Here is a 22,500-nt window from a genome sequence, read left to right on the forward strand (position 1 = left end):
TTTGCATATATTTAACCACTTGAACTGTCAACTACATACTAGTCTGCTCTACCTCTGTGCCAAAAAAATAGCTACTGTAAGTGTGATGAAACATTGTGGTGTTTGTGTAGAGACTGCATGTCAGTCAGCTGAGTGTGCGTCTCAGTCATCCTGCCTGTGAGGACCAGCTGTCCGCTCTGAGGAGTAGAGAGGACGACAGACAGACACAGCTGGCTGGCGCCATCAGCAGGACGTATCAGGAACTGCAGGTAGGACACTCCATGGTCCAGCAAGGTTGAGCTTAATAGTCATAATAACCACTAAAGCATACATGGGCAACTGGCGGCCCCCACCTTCACTTAATGCGGCCCGCAGGTTAATATCGGAGTACTGACATATTATTGATTATTGACTATATTAGTAGTTGAATGACTAGTAGTAGTAAAATGTTAGTCTTTTTTTATGTCCAATGTATTTGTATTTAAGTTCATAAAGTTAACATAAGTATATAACTAAATGCATTTGAAATTAAATAAAAATGTTACATTTCAGGACTAACAACACATTATTCAGGATTCCAATTCAAAAGAAGCAAAAATAGCAGATCTACCAGCTCAAAACATGCTGCAGCGCGACGCGTTTTGAACTTGTAGATCGGCTTCTTTTGTATGACATACTAGAATGACAAAGTAGTGAGTGTGGAGAGTTGCCCACCCCTGACTAAAGCCTTTATACATACCGATAGTTGACTGAGGTCCCCCAAAAACAGACAATTTCCAATAGTTTCTATTATGTCCATATGTCCACATATTAAAATGTTACCGAACTTGAATGGTTGGGTCCTGTGGGTATGTTTGAATGTCATTATTATGCACGTTGCACACATTCCTTACATATATTAAATACGCACAATCACCAAAAGCCCATTTTTGTCTTTCTCAGGAGTGTGTGCTTGTCAGTGCGGAGGAGTTTGTGAAGACTCTGGCATCTCTGGCTGAGAAGCTGCTGTTCCAGATGGACAGCCTACTGACGGTAGATCAGATGGACAGCCTACCGACTGGTGATCAGACAGACATACTGACTGGAGATCAGCTGGACATTGGAGGTAAATAATACTGCATTGATTCTCCAACTTTTTAAATGCAAGGAGGACCCCCAGTCTGTACAGTACAGTATAGTCCACTGATCGCACTGAGTGCCGCGCTGCGAGCTTGTAGATCTGCTATTTTTGAAAAATCGTGAACATTTTGTGTAAGTCTTTGAATATTATTGACCCGATTCTATAAATGCATTTTAAATCCTTCTTCTAAATCAGTGGTTCTCAAATAGACAGTTTGCAACACAACAAACGCAACCCTGACACCCCCAGTCCATGTTTTGTACAACAGTGTGCGCATGTGTGGATATAAAGGTTCACATACAGTGTCATATCATAAATAATATTTGCACCTCCACATACGGTATGCTTCAGCTGTAACTATCTTTAACTGCCTCTGATACTAAAGCATAACTGTATCTCTTGTTGCCATAGAGACAGCGCCCAGGAGAGAGAGTGTGACCACTCAGGTCCCTCGCAGAGAAGAACAGCAACGAGGCAGCAGGTAACCTTTGACCTTGAATCCTGAAGGTTCAAATAGGGCTGTCACAATTATTACATAATCGTCTAATCGTGATTATTTGACGTTATCGCAATTATTTTGTCATAATCGTCATAATCGCGAATGTTGAAAAATGTCCGAAATAGTGGAAATAGCAGATCTACAAGCTCACAACGCGTCGCATTTTGCGACGCGTTGTGAGCTTGTAGATCTGCTATTTCCACTATCAAAGTTATTTTTTAAGTTGTAAGTTGTCAAATATGTCAGTAATTTCTTTGTATATTTAGGTTATGTGTCATATCTGCCATGTGCAACTTCAAAGCCTAAAAGCCAAACAGAAATGTAATTATCAACGACAAAAACACAATTAAATCGTTAATCGCCAATTATTTGAGTGACAATTAATCGTCATGTAAAATGTCATATCGTGACAGCCCTAGGTTCAAAGCAGTAGAAATTATTTTTGGGAGAACTTAGTTTCTTGTTCACATTCATTGATGGACTGTTTCTGTATGTGTGTGTGTGTGTGTGTGTGTGTGTGTGTGTGTTTGTGTGTGTGTGTGTGTGTGTGTGCGCGCGCACGCGTACGTATGTCAGGACATGGCCAGGTGTCTCTTACCTGTCGCCCCCTGCTGATGACAGCCCTGAAAGACACACCCCTTCCCCTGTAACTACAGCAACAAAGGCATCCCCCGTTACCATGCCGATCACAACATCACCTGTAACCGTGGCGACGACAGCCTCCATCACCACAGCAAAGAGCAGCCTGGGACACCTGGCTGTTATGGAACACAGAGACGCACAACTGCAGGTACACACACACACACACACACACACACACACACACACACACACACTGGAGACAGGGATTGGTTAGTATTGACCACTCACCCCTCTTAGGGTTGATTTGAACATTGATTCAGACTAACCACTATTGTGGGAAAAGCTTTTGCTGAAAATAGCAGATCTACAAGCAAGCTTGTTGATCAAGAGATCATGAGCATGAGCAATGAATGAGATCAAATATATATTACACATCAAAGCAATGCATCCCCATTTAAAGCTCTTTAATGAGGGTGTGTCTGTGCGTGCGTGCGTGCGTGTGTGTGCGTGTGTTAGTTGTTTGAGGAGGTGTACAGGTCTGAGTTGCTGCGTTCTCAGAGAGACAGAGACGGACGTCTGACTGAACTGCAGAGATGGACCGAACACTGGACACAACAGATACACACACTGACACAACTGAACGCAGAGTAACAACACACACACGTCAACAGGTCATTCAATATTTTATTGATGGTTATCATTGTTCACTACTGTATATATCTGCCATGTCTTAATAATGTCCTTATTAAAAACTATTTTTTTTAATCTTTTCCAATATCAAGATGTGTCAATATTTATTTTACGTCAGCGATCCTTCACCAAACTGTTCTTCAAAGTGTGTGATGTAAACAAATGAGTTGAGGGAAAGGGGACTAATTACTGTAACTATTTTACAGACAAAATTAAACCAAATGAGCTCTATAGAGTCCTAGCTGTCTGTTTTGTTTGTTACTTCATAGACCACTTTGATTTAATGAACTTAAACAGTAAAATAATACATTTCCTGCACATCACTAATGGAGATGCATACGTTTCCATGTCAATTTTGTCCGGAAAGCAGAACAAGGAAATACTCTAGGTCACCGGCACATCACTGGGTCGAGTGTTTGCAGCACACTGATGGAGGGATGATGATGATACATGGGGTAAAGCAAAATAAAATCTCATGTCTGAAACAAGTCCCAATCTGTGATTTGTAAAACAGTGTGAAAGGATAAGGATGTATTCTATTGCTAGTTTGGCCACTTTAATCTTTAATCTATTTTTGGTAAGCTTCATGCTTCCATTGATGACATGCAGGCTTCGAATCCAAAGGACTGAAATCAGTCGTGGCGACTGAGAACTTTAATCCATGTGATAGTTCGTTGCATGTATGTTTCAAGAATGGGTTCAATGACTCGTTAAATCACAGATATTGACTATTATAGACTACTAGCTGGTTACCTTGTAATGATCGATTGATTTTATTGATGGACCATTGGGCACAGAAAGAATCACAACAATTCAAAGTGAAAACACTTCTTTCCAACATGGTCCCAAGATGTCAAAGGAAAATGAAAAACACAATCATTCAACATAAAACACACAGTTTAAGAACATAGAATGTACAGGTCCCTCATTAAAGACAAGGACAGATAAACAGATCTCATTATAAATGTTACCTTGTTTCATAAAAAGGTCCTAACTGGACTTCTATAAGCCCCCTGTCATATTTTTAAATGCAATGTTTAACGGAAGGCTGTTTCACAACATGGCAGCAGTGTAAAAAACAATAACTTCAGGCTACATTTATTATTCACTCAAGGCACTTTACCTGAATGCACATAGTTATTTTGGGTTATGGGTTATGGCCAAATCTGCCATTACCTCATAGGCGCAAATAACACAGCGATCACCACTAGGGTAAATTGAAGGTAAACATCAATTTGTGAACTTAACCGATGGATTATTAATCCAGACATCAGCAGGCAGTCTATATTGTTGTTCTTTCAGCCCACAAAGTGTCAATTATTGCTTATAATGCGCTATAGCACTATTGGCTGGAGCCCACAAATGCAGTCGGCTGACAGAAAAAACATTTTTTTTTTAATTTAAATCAAGAAAACCACAAAATATCCACAAAGCAGCACCAGTTTGCCATGTTTCTATGCATCGGTTCGCACATGCTGTACAAGATGGCAGATGATTGACAGGCAACACGTGATGTCACTGTAGCTGAAAGAATGCTTATGCTGAATATGAGTATTGAGAAACATACTGTACCGGTACCCATTTTGTACATAATGATGCATATAATTATCCACTAGCAATATATGTTAGCTCTACTGTAGATGTACTGTAAAGTGTCTTGAGGCAACATTTTCACATTTTTCTCTATTAGCATGGAACTATACTAGATTAAAATAATCTAATAACAACTTTCAATTGAAAATGTTTTAATCCCCCGAAAAATACATACTATTTTCATCTCAACGCTACATATACAGTATACTGTATACAAGTTATATACAGTACAATACATTATACAGAAAAATCTTTCTCAAGTAATATATAATCTTTCTTGATCCCTCTCATAATGTCTGGCTCAGTCTCATGCGGTCCCAAAAGAAAAAAAGAAAAATGTTTGAAAATACGGAAAAAGACAATGCATGCAAACTCCTTCTGGGTCAAGTCTGGGGGTGGGAAAGACGACGTTGCTGAGGTCAAGGATCTGTGTGTAGAGAGATCTTATCGATGGACTGAAGCATCTGGGAGGTCAAACGCAGTCTGTCTGATTCACCCAGCAGCTGTCTGTAAACACAGACAGAAAGACAAACAGACACACGAGGCAATAGATTAAAAAACGAGTTAAGAGCAGCGGGCCAGTTGTCCGGATTTAACATTAAGCAAACCCGGAACTAAAGTTTCCTATGATTGGCCGCTAGTTGCGCTGTTCTGGTACCAATATGTTAGCAATATGTTCTCCATAGGACTCCATTCATTTTCACCCGAACTTTACATTTGATTTTCTTGCTTTAAAAAACATTGTCATAAATACTTAATGGTTCCTGTTGCTAGTTTAGTCTCCTTTCAATCACCATGATATGCATTTTGTGAAAATATGTTCCCATTTATTTTATAATTGATGTTAAAGCAGGGTGTGCTTTTGTGCAAGATAGCCAATCTTGTGATGATTCTGATCGAACGCTTCTTCTTTGTGTGCTTTATTTTCGTCAAGCTCAAGACATTCTCCCAAGTATCCCTGTGGTTGCACGTGACCGTTGGCAGCCAATAGCATTCCCTGGGTTCCATTAATACAATGATGGCTTCATTTTCGCTCTGATAGAAACCAATGGGTCACGTGACGGTTCCCACCGTCCATATTTTTTACGGCCTATGGTTTAGAGGTACACATACAATTACTAAGGATTGTGTGCAGCTAGACAACTAGTCTGTTCCACTAGTTGATGTGGAAATAGTATTCGGTTAAAGTGTTATTTATAACCGTAATTATATTGTAAAACACACTTTCATTCTGTCAAAGGAAATCGTTTTTTAATGAGCCCACAGCAGTCGCAGCAGTTTGTTCAGCCTTTTCCAAAAAAAAAAGAGAAGAAAAAAAAAGGCCTATTTCAAAATTATTTCTGTTGTGGTAATGTATTCAACCCCACATCAGATAACTACAGGGTTCCCACACATCTTTACCAATTAATTTCCAAAACTTTTCCAGGATATTTAACCCGATTTACAGGACTATATAACAATAATTCAGCTCAATAACGAGTCGCTTACTCCTATGACCAAAGACAGGTAGTGTATGCCAGTGGTTCTCAACCTTTTCAGGCCGTGACCCCCGGCCCCGAAATAATCATATTTGAACTGGGGAGCCCGGCACCCTGACGAGCATTAAGAGTTGAGGAATTTTGTATATGTTCTATTGTGAAAATAGCCGATCTACATGCTCACAACGCCTCGCAACGTGAGGCGTTGTGAGCATGTAGATCGGCTATTTTCACAATTTCTGCCAAAGTTTGATTTGTCATTTCAGAGGTATTAACAAAATCAATAACCAAAAGCAATGCATAGCTATTTTTCCAGGACCTTCCAGGACCCTTGATCAATTCCAAAACTTTTCCAGTACTGGAAAAGTATTTTTCTAATTTCAAAATATTTCCAGGAATTTCATGACCGTGGGAACCCTGTAACTATGTTTTCCAGTAACTTGTGTCATTAGTAGTTATTGATACTAACTTGATTGATTTGTGTGCATTGAAAACAGCCTGGTTCAGCTGTTCTGAAGCCAGCTGAGCGTTGTGTCTCATGTTGGAAACGGTCTCCGACTCCTCCGTCTTCAGTACAGCATTCTCTGACCTCAACAACTCACACTGGACCTACACCCACGCACAACACACACAACAATTATTATTACATGATTACAACTAAAATGATGTTGACAAAGAAAGACATGGCGCAAGGAAAGAGTGAAATTATGTTTGGTGTAAAAGAACACTATCATTCGGCGTGAGATACCGGCATGCAACTATAAATAAATCAGGCTGTAAAGAAAGATGACCATGAAAGCCATCATTAGCAACCAGGCCAAGTAAGTCACTAAGCTATGCCACAAGGCTCAGCTAACAACAATGGTTAGTTATTCAGCGTCTTGCTCAAGGACACTTCAACACTAAAGGCACTTGAGTGCTTGTTTCCATTGTGGTCCTGTGTATTCAATTAATCAAGACATATAAAAACATACAATGCATAATTATAATAATAAATGGTTGTACCTGTAGTTGCTGTAGTTCCTGCTTGAGTCTCGACACACTGTTCTCTGCCTTCACTGCTCGCTTCTGAAAGATAGAGACACAGGTACGTAGATGTAAGCCATTTACCATGAGAGGGAGTGGGTTGTTGGCTGATTTACCACTGTTTCAGGGTTGTGGCATGAGGCGAAGCCAATCAGCATTCAGTATTTGAACACGTGACCACAAAAGGTGGTAGAAACAGATATTGTATGTATATTTCCAAATAGTAGCCCGGGTTTTTTGGTTTGAAAGCTGTGAATGGCGTGCACACATGTGCTGCATCATCCGTGCACATTGTGCACATTAAACACATTAAACGGTCAAATTCTGGCAATTAGAGACATTAGTCGTTTTTAATTCTTGGCAACAAACTTGTTAAGAACTATTACAAATATAATTGAGCTTTCTATGAGGGTTTAGGAGGAGACGTACCGTCATCAGATGGAGGTTCTGTTCCACGGAGTGGACCATGCTCTCCAGAGCTTGTGCCTCCTTCTCCTCCTGTAACCTCCTCTGGAGGATCTCCTCAGACAGCTGATGGATCCTGGTAACCACAAGTATAACAGTGACAAATAATCATCTCCAATAGTAATCATTAAGCTTGTGCCGATTAGCCGATTTGCTATATAATGGTTAACCCAACCTAAAGTCATATCTTCCCTAGAGGTTATACAGCAACAGACAAATCAGCACAGCTGAAGTGGCAAGGCGGGCTGAACTGGCTCTGCAGTGCAAACGACCTCGCTGCTTAGCCCTATGAGGTCAAGAGTTTCAGCCGTGGAGCTTAGCTAGATCCAGTTATGGAACTTTCCATATCGAACATACAGCAGATAAAACTCGGGCTGAGGAGCTACCTGTGTCAATGCCGTTGTCCGAGTGGCTCACCTGTGTTGGCCGCTGTCGTATTTCTTCTGGAGGTCTGTGAGAGTTCTTTTCAAACACACATTCTCCTCTTTCAACTGGAACAAACACACACACACACCAAGTGTCAAGACTGTGGTCCCTACAACTGTGTGTACGTGTATACAGTATGTACGTGTGTAGTATGCATGTGTGTGTACCTGCTGCAGCTGGTTGTTGCTCATAGAGGTGTCAGGAGACTCGATGGATGTCTCATCATCTCCCTCATAGTGCTCTCCATTCAGACTGATCTTACTGATCCCAGAGGAGAACCTGTTTGTCCACATCAAACAAAGTTGGTATAAAAAAAATACATTTTTGGTATACGTTTTTATGCTGAGATTTTATATCGTCTCTGTCAGGGAGGAAACCTCTTACCTCATACTGTTATGTCCAAAACTGTTTCTATTCAGGATTCAAATTCAAAAGTAGCAGAGCGACGAGCTCACAACGTGGTTGTTAGCGCAGCGTTTCGAGCTTGCAGATCTGCTACTTTTGATGATTTTGTGTGACCAAGTAGGGCATTTATTTACAGGGGGAAAAAACAGAAGTTAAAATATGGAGATAAGAGTTTTCTGCCCGACAGCAACGATATCAAATGTAAGACATTATTTTGTCTTTGTAGTAAGTTTGGCAGAGTGGTTCAGAACCTCTGAAGACCAAACATATCTAATATCTCCCCTCAGCCAGGGGCAGGGTTCCCACCCATTTTTACCAATTCATTTCCAAAACTTTTCCAAAACTTTAACAGAATATTTAACCCAATTTCCAGGACTATGTAACAATAATTAAATACTCCTATGCGCAATGCCCAAAGACAGGTAGTGTATGCCAGTGGTTCTCAACCTTTTCAGGTCGTGACCCCCGAAATAATATTTGATTATGGGGAAGCTGACGAGCACTACGAGTTGAGGAATTTTGTATAACACGGTTCTATTGTGAAAATAGCAGATCTACATGCTCACAACGCGAGGCGTTGTGAGCATGTAGATCTGCTATTTTCTCAATTTCTGCCTCTAATATTTGACAATTTGGCCCATGTTTAATTTGTCATTTCAGAGGTATTAACAAAATCAATAACCAAAGACAATGCATAGCTATTTTTTCCAGGACCTTCCAGGACCCTTGATAAATTCCAAAAATGTTCCAGTACTGGAAAAAAAAAATCTAATTTCAAAATATTTCCAGGAATTTCATGACCGTGGGAACCCTGTCTAATAGCTCCCCTCACCTACCTGGTCACCTCCTCCTCCTCCTCTTCATCTTCTAGCCACAGGGAGGCGCTGCTGTCCTCCTCCTGCTGGTAGCTCTGCCCCCACTCCTCCTGAACACAGTAGGCTGACCTCATTACTCATTCATCCATAATAATAACACTAATAATAATAATACATTACATTAACATACAGTAGCACTTTTCAAGATAATTAAAATAAAACAAGCTACATAAAGGTGATTGGCAATAGTTGGACAATATCATGGCCACACAGCGATAGAACCCAAGACCAGTTGGTGTGCTGTGTAAGAAACAATGAATTCAAATTGTGGAATAACCCAAGACCAGTTGGTGTGTTCTACCGCGTTATGTTACTGTATATACACGTAGTATGATGTGCAGATTATTATTTTTTGTAAGAAAACGCACTAACCATTTCATCCATTCATTGAAAAGTGGTTATGTATCTCACCGACCACGCGCAGGTAGATCATCTTATTTCTCAAAAAAATAAAAAATCTAGAACATGCCACTGCCCAAGACCACTAGGCTACTACCAAAATACTAAAAGGACAATAACGCTTTGTCCCAAAAAAAGTGAATTGAAGACAACACACACTAGGCTGCTCCTTACACCCAACCAGACTAAAGCCTGTATCAGAGTGTACGGTGGAGAGCTATCCACTGCAAATTTGAGGTGGAAAGCTTTCCACCTCAAGTCAGAAAATAAGTGCAGGCCATCGTAGTACGCCACGGTGGAGTCCTATTCACCGTGACTGACTAGTCTAGATTGACCAATCAGTGAACGGGGTGTAGAGCCTGTCTGTCTGATAGTAAAAACAGAGAGATGTGTCGGGACTCACGGTGTAAAGCTCTCCACCGTGAGGAATGATGTAACGTTGTAGTTTCATGACTCAAAAAGACTCGAAAAGACTACACCGCGGTGTAAAGCCTTCCACCGCGGACCCGACTATGATACGGGCTTAAAGCCGCTTGAACTAACCGAGCGACCGACCGTCATCATGAGCCTCTATAATCCATGGGGTCCCTGAGGAGTTCAAATGACTCGACACAAAACGAAACCTTACAAGACTTTATCACTGTACCTGTGGCTGTGGCAGGAGGGTGGGGTCAGCAAAGAAACTGCTTTTGTCCTCAGAGTCAAACTTGGGACTGCTGCTGGCCCTCTGCAAACAGATGGGTAGAGAGAGACAGTTATTATACTGTACATACAGTAGCTAGAGAGATAACCGGAATGCTCGCCTTATTTTTGGCTTTCTTGTTGTGGTGCATGGTCCTTACACAAGGAATTAGCAATTAGCCGAAAATCGATTGAAACCAATATTTAGAACCAATAACGTTGCTTAATCTTGCTCATGTACGTTGATTGATTAACCGGGAACTAAGCAGGTTTTTGTTTATTTTTTCATATATATATCAATTTGTTTCCAATAACGCAACGTCCTGCTGCCTCCTTTCAAAACAGGTGGTATGCAGGACCGTTGAGTGATTTCCAACGAGTGCTTCCAAACTCAACCACTTAAATTTATTGACAGAGACTAGCTCATAACATGTTTAAAGAGGATTTTTATGAAACAAAAACTTGACAGATACAAAGAGGATAGCTTTCGGTACAGCTGCAATGATGGTGGGTTCAACGTTGTTTAATGCAATCACGTCAGACTTTTCTGTTTGGATGAATGAGCTGTCAAGGGTTGGTTGATTAGTATGTAAACGGTCACGGCCCTTGTCTGTATGTGTGTATCTCTGCCTGACACTGTGGTACTGGTTCTATGGGTTTGTCGCTCTGACATCATGCTCTGACGTCACTCTGATGGCAGGGGAACCACTCTTAACAGAATGGGTTTGGCGCTCTGACATCACACGTCGTATTTGGTAATGCCCCATAATGAATAACTGAGTGAGCATGTTTGGGCTCTCACTGCATATCTCCATATACAGTATGGATCTCCATATATGGGTACCAGGGGTCTCCATATATATGGGTAACTGGTCCGATATACAGTACATCACTGGCCAGAAGGCAAGGGCGAGGTCGCATGTCGCCTGGCCCCTGGGGCGTCTTACGAACCTAAGAACTCTAGATACCAAATATTAAAAATAGCATCTAAGAGATGCTTGTGGCTCCACTACTATAGTGTGTGTCCTGTGTCCAGTCCTCAGTACCTTGTGTGCTGTCTGTCTGTCTTCCTGTATATCTGTATGTGTCTTACATCGCAGGAACTCCTTGAAGGAAAATGGATTCAGTTCGTCTCCCTCAGTCTCATCATCTATACAGACAAAAAAAACGGTATTAAACTTTATTGATTGATTGATTGATTGATTGAAGAATGTATTAGAAGTTTGAGAGGTACAGTTTCATGACAGTACACTCAACTAGTCAACTAAAAGGATAATGACACACAGAACACATAGAACACAGTACTATGCATAAGGGGGGGGGGGGGGGGGGGGATCTGAAATCACAACAATAATACAATAACATTGCATGGTATTTATTATTACATATTCAGGTCACAGATGCAGGTGCATGTATAATTATGGACATTTCGTGCAAATTATGATGAGCTGTAGAAAGTGAATCAACTGAATCAAGTGAACTTACCATCTGTAATGATGAGAGTTTTGACAGAGCTCTTATGCCTATGTTTAGACATGATGACGACACAGTCAGTCAAACAGACAGACAGGTGGAAACCAGTAGAGATGCTGGGGTCAGTTATTTAGTTTCCTTGTGGTCAGTTTACAGCATCAGTCAGTCTCTCTCCAGCATACAGTTAGCTTCCTGCTAACTAGCTAACGCATCCAGCTCCTTTTTTGCCGTTTTTAAACAAACCAATTAAACGGATTGACAAGACCTTTACAGTGCAGTTAAACCATGTCTTCTGTGGTGCTGACAGACAGAACTTCTGATGTTTTAGTTACTGGGTTAGCAGTATAATAGCAGCACCAACAGATCAGCTGACCACAACAACACAACTGTAGAGTAAAGAAAGAAACTCTTGAGAAACCAAATGATGTAAGACTTCCGGTCATGGCCTTCAAAATAAAACGCTTAACAGAATAAAGCAATGGTTCTCTCAAACCTTTTCAAGTCAAGGACCCCCATATTGACACTTAGGTCTAATAGCCTGCAGACTCCCATTTGAAAAGATGATGCCACGGCTCTAGCAGTGATTCTCATTTCTCAAGCATTTTTTTTTATTGCAAGGACACCCAGTTTGACATTAGACATGCATTAGACTAGGCTACGGACCCCTATTTAATGGCAGTTCTATCTTTGGGACCCCAATTTATAGTAATCACGATGGGGCCATTTGGTTCCATCATCTGACCATCCATTTGGTTCCAAACTATAGCTGGGGACCCCCTGGAACTCCCTCAAGGACCCCACTTTTGAGAACCAATGGAATAAAGTTAAGTTATAAGCTTGTGTGAGTCACAAATTATGACAATGAAGTCTGGGTCTCAAGGTTTTTTAACAGCCAGCCTGAGAGACTGTCCAAGCTCAAGCTATGCTTGACAAATCCACTGTGACGCACTGTGACGTGTGTGTGTGTGTGTGTGTGTGTGTGTGTGTGTGTGTGTGACACGTGTGTGTGTGTGTGTGTGTGTGTGTGTGTGTGTGTGTGTGTGTGTGTGTGTGTGTGTGTGTGTGTGTGTGTGTGTGTGTGTGTGTGTGTGTGTGTGTGTGTGTTGTTGATGTTTGGTCTGACCAAAGAGGGTCTGTCATGCTGCTGTGCCTGTGGCACTACTGCAGGGATCATCAATACACAGACTGTGTCCATGGAAAAGACTTGTTCTTGCCCGGGGCAAATTTGAGATTTTCTCTTTTACACACCAATTACTGAATGTCTCCAGGTTTTCTTCAGATGACACATTAAAGTCCACAATGACTAAACGTTTTATTTGCAAGGACCATAACTCTGAGAGTGTACAAATGGAGTTACAGACCTGTATGGCCATTCGGGGCTATCTCTTTATGTGACAACATTATTCTCCGCTCATTTTGTAGACAAAAAAATATTTTGAGAAAAAAAATTCAACCACAAGCCAACTTGTACAGGTGCACCATAGAGCAGTGGTTGTTCTCAAACCTTTTCATTACAAGGACCCCCAGTTTATCATGCATATATAGGTCACAGATCCCCATAACTTTATCCCCATAACTTTGTACTCTTGATTATGTGTGGATAGAGTCCACTTGAGTTACAAATCACGTAGCTGGGGACTCCCTGGAACTCCCAAATGGACATTTGGTTCCATTTTGTTCTCTCTCAGTCAGAGTCCCAAGGACCCCTGAGTGGTCAGGTCATATAGGGTCAGGTCCACGGTTCCCCAAGAGTACCCTGATTCATGACTGGCTGCATCACTGCCTGGTATAGGTCTACGGAAGATGCTCAAAACATGACCACAAGGCTGAGGCGCTACAGAGAGAGGATAAAACAGCACTGCACACCAGAATTGAGCTGCCAGCCACGCAGCCACTTCTAAACCCAAAGGAGAAGGGTGGATGTCCAGAAGGTCATTCATCAAAAGATCCCAGTTCAATTGAGTGTTCTCTCTTCTACTGTCTGGCAAATGGAACCGGAGCATCAGGTTTTGATCCAGCTGGATTCGATTCCTGTTAGACTAATGAAATAAATAAAGTGATAAAGTTGAGGATTTAAAATATTAGTAACACTAATACAAACATGAAATTGTCTGTTGCATACTCCAAAGACAAGACATGACAATGAAGATGATGACCATAAATTAGGCCTACATACATTAGTTAGACCTGTTTCTTAAACATTTTGATATAGGACCCCCAAATTGAGACACGGACCCCCATTCGAAAACATTTTGTGCCCATATAAAGAAGATTTGTATTGTAAAGAAAAGTCCAAGCGTATTCCCAAATTTCTCACAGTATTTCAAATAAGGATTAAAGTGGGTTTTGAAGCTATGAACTTGTTTAGCTGGGGACCCCCCAGAAACTCCTGAGAACCCTCATAATAGGGGAGGGAAAATAAAAGAGAAAAGGGGTTAATATATTTATAGTTGACGTTCTCTTGATAAAAAAAATATCTGTGACAGATATTTGTTTTTATCAGTATACTAGATAGACGGTAGACCATCCACTTGAATGGAGAAAGATCTTTATTTATCTGGCCCAGAGGGCCTTTATTTTTGGATGTGATGTTCTTTCAACTTTTTCCCTATAGCCTACTAGCTCTGGTCTCCTCCTAACGCTATGGACCAGAGCTATTTCTCCCCCTATTTTATTATTTTATTTTGAAGTAAAACCATTCCACGTTGGGCTGATTTCACGGAGCTCAGCCGGACTCAGCTGACAGCTCCATAGAACACGTGCCCAGTCCACAACTTCCCATTGGCTGCGCTGTGGCGGGATGACATGGTTGACATGGCAACTACAATTCCCATAGTGCAAGTGTTCTGTTCACTTGCTTTCAGTCATCCCCGGCCAAGTCGCAAAGTACACGTGTGGCGAGATCAGCTTTCACTGCAAACAAACAAACAAACCAACAGCGGTAAGTTTGAAAGATGAAGATGATTACGTTTAAGTTAATGTTGTTTGGTTCATTGATTCTAAAGTGAAGTGCATGAATCAGTGTTGTTACGATGACTACTTCCGTAGATGCAAGTCCTATGCAAGCATCGACTTCGACATTTCTTCAATCACTGCTGATTGATAGTAATGATAATGATACCAATAGCTGTAGGAGAAAAATCATAACAATCATTAATTAGCATGTACGGTATAATAGTTGTTTTTGTCTGGGTGTCAGTCAGTTCTGTTACTTGCAATCAGCAGCTAAAGGGTTGTGTAGTGTACTGACGTTTGTTTTTGGGAGGAGTTTGATTTAACCCGGCCACTTTGTGTGGTATCCATAGAGTTATGGTGGTATCCCACATTTGGGGCATGTCATGAAGGGAAATTGATTAAAAAATATATATATATAATATACCTGTACAAGCTCACAATGCCTGCCTTGAATAACAGCGTTTTTTTGTGGTTGATATGGATTTCCTGCTGTACATCCTGTTTATGTTCCAACAAGGTCACTTGCACAAGTTGCAGTGCATGGTCATGAAACCAGTACTGTGGGATGGCTTGTTTAAGCAGTCACCCCTGGCCTGAGTCAAACTAATTAAGACTAGTAAGACTATTAAGAGCTATATGTGACAATGCTAGAGTTGTGTTTTGCATCTAATACATACAATACAGTCACTAAATATAGTTTTAGATCCATAAATCAGTCATCATCACAAACATGCCCCCCAGTCCACCAGTGGGCGTGGTTTACTGGTGCCACTAACACATCTCCTGTTCATTTCTTCATAGACTTTCACGACACTATTTTTTAACAATTATGTTAAGCTTAGAACCAAGCCATCCAGGATGTCAGTGAATAATCATCAAAAGCTAAACAAAATGGTATTTATTAATTATTATTAATTATTTGTATTATAGCAACTATTTAAATATTATTTTATTTAATGTTTTTATATAGGATCAAAGGTTTTGTGGTCATGATTCACTGAGATCCTGGATGGCTTAACATAATTGTTATACATATTTTTGTAAAAGTCTATGGGGAAAATGAATGGGAGATTTTTCGTGGCACCAGTAAACCACTTCCGCTGCGATGCCCTATTGCAGTGGCATCATGGGCACCTGGGCACCTGGGCTGACCAGCTGCAGAATGCAGACCTGTGACATTTGGGGGATAATGGTTGCAAATAGTTGCAGTTGCAGTGTGGAGTGGACTGGGTTTAAAGCCGGCATCATAGTCGCCTGGGCGGTGGAAGGCTTTACACCGCGGTGTAGTCTTTTCGAGTCTTTTTCAGTCATGAAACTAAGGCTTTACACCGCGGTGTAGTCTTTTCGAGTCTTTTTCAGTCATGAAACTACAACGTTACATCATTCCTCGCGATGGAGAGCTTTCCACCTCGAGTCCCAACACATCTCTCTGTTTTTACTATCAGACAGACAGGCTCTACACCCCGTTCACTGATTGGTCAATCTAGACTAGTCAGTCACGGTGACCGTGGTGGAAAGCTTTCCACCTCAAATTTGCGGTGGATAGCTCTCCACCGTACACTCTGATACGGGCTTAAGAAGATCTTGCAGTACATACTTTCCAGACAGTGGCTCTCCTTGAACATTGTGGGGATGACTGATTTATTCTTGTGTAGAAAATAATATGCCTGACCTTAGTGACCTTAGTGACCTTAGTGACCTAGCTCTTTTGAATCTAATTAGTTTGACTCAAGCCAGGTGTGACTGCTTCAGTCCCCCATTCCACAGAACATGAAAGATGGCCAGAAGAATTAATCTATTTTCACTGTGTGTTTGTAAGTAATGAATGAGTATGGTATCAAATTCACATCAGCTCTCAAATTACAGGTTTCCTATAAATAAATACAAAACAGCATATACTTAGATTATTGAATTGAACCGTGGAGGATCATTTATATCATGGGTCTTCAACAGGGGGTCCGGGACCACTAGGGGGTCCTCAGAGTTACTACAGGGGGTCCTCCAAACCTTTGAGTGATAAAATGTTTTTTTTTTCTCCTTTTTTATATTAACCACTTGAACCCTAGTGTCCATATTCTGAGAACTTTAACCAAAAATAGCTGATCTAAAAGCTCACAACACCTCGCAGTGCGAGGCGTTGTGAGCTTGTAGATCGGCTATTTTTAGCAAAGAGCTTTGGTGTAGAGGGGGAAAAAGAGCAGACTAAGTACAGAGCGAAAGGTCAAGTTTTTTTAAGTATTGACGGTTCAAGTGGTTAAATATCTGAAAACACAAATTGACATGAATACAAAATACACTGTGGATCGTGCTGTCAAACGATGAAACCATATGGAATCTATGAACAGGTTGTGGGGGTCCCTGCTTCATCTCTCTCTCTCTCAACTAAGGGATCCTTGGCCTGAAAACGTTGAAGACCCCTGATTTATATTGAGACATAATTTGACCCCTCGTGACGTCGACCCTGGTCTCTCTGTTAACACATTGTTTTTCTTCAGCTCGAGAATGTCGGAGGACCTTCCCACCCAAGATGGGAAGAACCAGAAGACCCAGTCTCCCAGCCAGGCCTCCCAGTCGGAGACCCAGTCCCTGGAGCACCAGCCGTCCCAGTCCGTCCAGCAGCAGGCGGCTGCCTCCAGCTCGTCCAGCAGTGGGCCGTCCTCAGCCAGCCAGTCGTCCAGTGGCTCCGGGACGGTGAGCAGTGCAGACACCATCCCGGTGTCTCAGACTCTGGCCTCCGTTCCAGAGGAGCCTGAGGTCCAGCCGTGGGGTCGCCTCGTGCCCATGAAGAGAGGTTACCGACTGCACGGTTTGTGTTTACACGTTGGGCTGTGTTTGTGCTGTATGCATGCAGTGGTGGAAGAAGTGCTCAAATGTTTTACTTAACTCATACAGTGCCGCCGGCCACAAGGGGCGCTAGAGTGCCAGAAATTTCTCCATAGACCTTCGCTCTAGCTTTCGTCGACACTGTCCCAAGTGCCTTGGGATTTCACTCCAGCCAATGCTATGGGTGACGATAGGAGGAAGCTAGCTGACACGTAGCCAAAATGCTAACCCATTTAGAAGCCCGATCTAAAGCTATTTCAGTCGCAAAAAACGTTTTCTTTGGGTCTGGGAACACAATCCGGAGAAAATCCTGTCTAAAGATGTGATTTATTATTGGAGTGGGCGGCGCGATGCGGCCGTTAGCGCGAATACGGCCCGTGAATGGCCGAGTCTAAGTCCCGGCCATGGATGGAAATTTAGACCGGGGCTTCGTTGAGGCCTCCGATTAAATAATTAATTTTATTAAATATCCCGAACTAGTTTGGGATATGCACCCTGGCATACGTCGCGCCGCCGACAGTATATATTGAGGTTTTTTTGGGGGGCTCTAAACTTTATTTTAAACCATTTTCAATGGAATAAATCGTCGGACCATCTAGCGTCTCTCGTTGGCTAGCGCTGGACGAGCAAGGACCACCCACGTTGCTCCAAGCTGCTCGGGGTAAGTAAAATAGCAAATAAAATATTGTATTGGATTGAAATAAAGCCGAACTTGTTCGGGATAGGCACTGTAAGGGTTAAAGGAGCTATAGTCAACTTTTTCTTGAAAAACGGATGCTAAAATAAAAATAATGTTTTCAAAAATATTTTATAAAAAAATAAGCTTCATATATGTGTTACAAACTTTGTTTACATCCTAGTCTGAATAGACTAGAATGTAAACAAAGTGTCGGCCCGACAATGGCCAAAATGATTATTTTATCATTATTTTACGCTTTTTGTGGTAATTTTTTAATTGAAACACATATATAAAGCTTATTTTTTTATAAAATATTTTCAAAACATAATTTTTATTTTAGCATCCATCTTTCAAGAAAACGTTGACTATAGCTCCTTTAAGTGAAAGTATCAATACTGCAATGCAGAAATACTCTTGTTACAAGTAGAAGTCCGGAATTCAAAATGTACTTGAGTAAAAGTACAAGGAAGGAATCTTGGGACAGATCAGACCCGCACATTTCCGCTTGCAAGTTCAAGAGAGACGTTTAACAATAAATACAGAGCAACGTTTCGGTCGGGAGACCTTCTTCAAGTTGAGCGTGACGACAAAATAGCAGATCTACAAGCTCACAATGTGTTGCATCCGGCGCATTGTGAGCTTGTAGATGGTCTAGTTTCAAACAGCTGAAGTGGTTAATGTATGTTTTGTAATAATAATCAAATCTACAAAGTAACTAACATTTTTAAATAACTGCTGTGGAGTAAAAAGTACAATATTTGGATCCAAGATGTGGTGGAGTAGAAGTAAAAGTATTGGAAATACAATACAAATACCTCAAAATGTTACTTTAGTAAGTATATGTACTTAGTTAATTTACACTCCTGTATGTAAACCTGCTGTAAAAAAAACACTCTACTACTGCAATGTCTGACTGGAGTCTCTTACAGAACCCTCCACATAGTGCAGCTCTACTAGTACATGGTGCCCGTTCCCAAGCTTAGTGCATGGCTCCGTTTGGCAAACATTATTTTAACCACATTAATCATATTGCTTAGTATTACTAATTCAGCATAGGTTGCTGCTGTAGGATGCTTTCAGCAAGTCTCAAAATTACGTATACCAGTTCACTTGGTCCACACACAATCAAACAGATCTGATTTAAGCTTGTACACCAGACCGGACCGGATAAATTGGAAATCAACCCAACTCTAATACCTGCAGGGTGTAGCTTAGTGAAGGACAGACCGTAGGGAAGCTGAGAGGGAGACGATGTACTGTAGGAGACACATGAGAGAGACAGACAGACTCTCAGTGTAGGAGACAGTGTAGGAGTGGCAGACATAGTCTGTTTAAAATTGTTTGTTTCGTAAATCATTATTGCCATCATTCTCCAAAAAGCTTTTCTGTTAGAACTTCATCCTAGGGGAAACACTAGTGCAGACATTGTAGGCTAGTTTATTTATATAGCACATTTCTAAACATGGCAATTCAATGTGCTTTACATAAAATAAAGAAAACATAATAAAAGGATATTTGAGGGGGACATAATTGAGACAGACAGACGTGGAGAGGGAGAGACAGTAGGATGGCTTAGAGGGAGACGTAGGAAAGACTATTGTTGTGTGTTGTTCTATCATATTCTATTCTGACACTAGTTTGTTGCTGGTTTCCAGATTGCGTGGAGGATATCTATGAATTTGGAAGACACAAGAAGTGTCACTATGTCATAAAGGACCCTGCACTTGAAGAAGTGGGCAGAGAGAAGATCATCAGTAACAGACACTTCAAGATAGTCAAGGTTAACCGACTAGCTTACTACCCGACTCCACCTGTACCTCAGGATATGACTTGAATGTGGAACATTTGGAGAATGATTATTCATGTCTTTGCTGTGATTGGCCTGTGATCAACCTTCAACTTAGCTTATATCCGGTCAAAAGAAGAATAAAGACACAACTGATCTTGAACCACTTTCAACCTTATAAATTGTTCTTACACCTGGACCAAAGTAACCCTCTATAGCTTTTATTTTCCGGATTTTAAATATTTTGCGCTTAATTGGTTTCCAGTAGATCTAGTCTGCTTCTGTGCTATACCAATTATTAACCAGATTACTTAACTTAATTACTGGTTTGCAAGGTTCTTGATAGTGTTTTTTTCTAGCTTTGTGACTGCCGCAAAAACTGATGGGTTGACAAACTGACATGTCTTTCTCTGTGTGTGTGCGTGTGTGTGTGTGTGTGTGCGTGTGTGCGCGTGTGTGTGTGTGTGTGTAGGAGGGTACCATTGGGTACGTAGAGGATTTGAGTAATAATGGGACGTTTTTAAATGGGAGTTTAATTGGAAAAGACAAAAGACTTCCTCTGGTCAACAATGCTGTCCTGGCACTGGCTGAACCCACCAATAAAGGTTAGTATCTCTCCATTCACTCAGATATTCTCATCTGATGAAATGTGTTTTACCTCTCTGTCCTCCAGCACACTGTGGTCAGAACAAATGGGCATATACTGTAGTCTACAGCACTTGTTCCCCAAACACTGGGGCACAGGACCCACTTATGGGTCGCAGGCCTAAATTGGAAAACAAATGTTAACGAAGTAGTGAAAATAGCTGATCTACAAGCTCACAACGTGGCACAAAGCAATGCGCTGTCACGATCTGCTGTTTTCACTAGTTTGGGTCCCGTTTGGGCTAATGTCTAATCTCTCTTTTGGGTTGTGACTCGTGAGCTAAAAAGTTTGGGAACTATTGGGCTACACACTACACAGTGTATGGAAAGGTGCCGATTATCAATGACCGCTGCTCCCGCTTGTTTTCTGACCAGTCCCGCTCGCCGCCGCAATGATTTCATTTTTGACCGCATGCAGACAATTCCTGTCCGCCGCTCCCACCCGCAACAAACTAATTGCGGCGCATAGTACCGCAGCGTGTCCGACCAACAGTCTCTCTCCCAGGAAGGCACGTTGACGTTTGTGGAGTCCTGCGTCTTATCCATTGAGATCCAAAGCCATTACCAAACTGAATGTGTGCGTGAGAGAGGAGCATTTGCGAGGACTTGATCACAGAGGGAAAGTGTTTATTGCGATGGGAAATATAGTCTATAATATTATTATACGGTAGTTATATATTAACTAAGGCTGGGACTTTAACTGATTAATTGCGATTAATTAATTACAGAAAATTAACGCGATAAAAAAAATCAACGCATTTTAATCGCACTTAGTTTTTGCACCACAGAACCTTCAGTTTCGGGCATACCGATCGTAGCGATGCACCAACCAAGAAAAGACAACAAACGCAAAGGGAGAAGTAGCCGATCAGAGTGCTTTGCTTTGCCCAGTGGATGCGAAATTTAGATTTAAAACACTTGTTGATTCACTCGTACAACAAAATGTGTTTTACTTGAAAAAAATGCTTCTCGGGTCAAATATCGATGTGCGATTAAAATGCGATTAATTTCGATTAATTAATCACAGAGCCTGTAATTAATTAGATTAAAAACTTTAATCGCATCCCAGCCCTAATATTAACTCATTGCATGCCAGGCCCGATAGTCCCGAGATTATTTCAATGTCAAAATTTTTTACCCCAAAAAATGTAGTAGGCATGATAGCAATCGCGAAATTGCATGTTTAACCCCCATAGCAACCCCATCTTTCAGCCATGGCAGCCATCTTTGTTTACATTTTAGGAAAACATAATGGCTGCTATCTCATGAATGCCTGAACGGATTTCCATTCGGATTTTTTGTTTGAAAGCTGTGAGCAATGTGGACACATCTGGTGCATTATCTAGGCATGGGTGTGCATGATCCGTGCACTATGAATTACATGGAAGTCTATGGAGACGAATGGCATGAGGGAGTACGAAGGTATTCTTAACACTTATGTTGCTATGATTTTTTCTCTTCAATGTCCCGCGATGCCATGGTCTCCATAGACTTCCATGTAATTTATAGTGCACGGATCGTGCACGCCCATGCCTAGATGATGCACCACGTGTGTGCAGACTGTTCACAGCTTTCAAACAAAAAAATCCGCTTGGAAATCCGTTCTGGCATTCATGATTTATCAGCCATTATGTTTTCTTCAGATGTAAACAAACATGGCTGCCATGTTTGAAAGAATGGGTTGGTATGGGGGTTAAACATGCAATTTCGCGATCGCAATCATGCCTAATAGATTTCTGGAGGTCCAAAAAACATTTTTGAAAAAAAAAAAAATTGAAAAAAAAAATGTTTTTTCTTCAAAAACGGCCCAAACTCGGGAAACTCAGGGTTGGCACAGCGGTGGTACCAATACAAACTCGGAAACTCAGGGTTGGCACCATATGTGTTAAAAGACGGTGAATGTGTTAAATAGTGAGTGACA

At 41.3% G+C, this 22,500-nt stretch overlaps 3 protein-coding genes across 4 annotated transcripts in view; 2 read left to right on the plus strand and 1 right to left on the minus strand.

Annotated features, from left to right (window-relative positions):
• The window catches only part of ccdc180 (coiled-coil domain containing 180), a gene marked incomplete at both ends in the record, with an annotated part of 22,529 nt that extends 19,698 nt beyond the window's left edge, over positions 1-2,831 (plus strand). Inside the window, 5 exons of the mRNA XM_080738822.1 lie at positions 111-248; positions 922-1,084; positions 1,511-1,580; positions 2,175-2,388; positions 2,739-2,831. Of these exons, the coding sequence (XP_080594948.1) occupies positions 111-248; positions 922-1,084; positions 1,511-1,580; positions 2,175-2,388; positions 2,739-2,831 (678 nt within the window). The remainder of the gene's footprint in view (positions 1-110; positions 249-921; positions 1,085-1,510; positions 1,581-2,174; positions 2,389-2,738) is intronic.
• Positions 2,832-3,261: 430 nt separating this feature from the next.
• On the minus strand, positions 3,262-12,019 carry entr1 (endosome associated trafficking regulator 1). 2 transcript variants are annotated; one of them, XM_080739439.1, is made up of 10 exons: positions 11,704-12,019; positions 11,265-11,368; positions 10,184-10,264; positions 9,100-9,182; positions 8,026-8,137; positions 7,850-7,923; positions 7,397-7,508; positions 6,947-7,009; positions 6,411-6,550; positions 3,262-4,970 (listed from the first exon to the last, which is right to left on the minus strand). In XM_080739439.1, the coding sequence occupies exons 1-10, from the start codon at positions 11,753-11,755 to the stop codon at positions 4,883-4,885; spliced, it is 909 nt and encodes a 302-aa protein (XP_080595565.1). In that variant the 5' UTR covers positions 11,756-12,019; the 3' UTR covers positions 3,262-4,882. The 2 variants fall into 2 exon arrangements, with proteins under 2 accessions (XP_080595565.1, XP_080595564.1); XM_080739438.1 differs by having other exon boundaries at positions 9,100-9,188.
• Positions 12,020-17,148: 5,129 nt separating this feature from the next.
• The window catches only part of chek2 (checkpoint kinase 2), a gene marked incomplete at both ends in the record, with an annotated part of 14,944 nt that continues 9,592 nt past the window's right edge, over positions 17,149-22,500 (plus strand). Inside the window, 3 exons of the mRNA XM_080738824.1 lie at positions 17,149-17,452; positions 19,804-19,928; positions 20,407-20,539. Of these exons, the coding sequence (XP_080594950.1) occupies positions 17,149-17,452; positions 19,804-19,928; positions 20,407-20,539 (562 nt within the window). The remainder of the gene's footprint in view (positions 17,453-19,803; positions 19,929-20,406; positions 20,540-22,500) is intronic.

The sequence above is a fragment of the Nannobrachium achirus genome (genome assembly GCF_963921795.1).
Source record: "Nannobrachium achirus genome assembly, chromosome: 12".
In the NCBI taxonomy this organism is placed as follows: Eukaryota; Metazoa; Chordata; class Actinopteri; order Myctophiformes; family Myctophidae; genus Nannobrachium; species Nannobrachium achirus.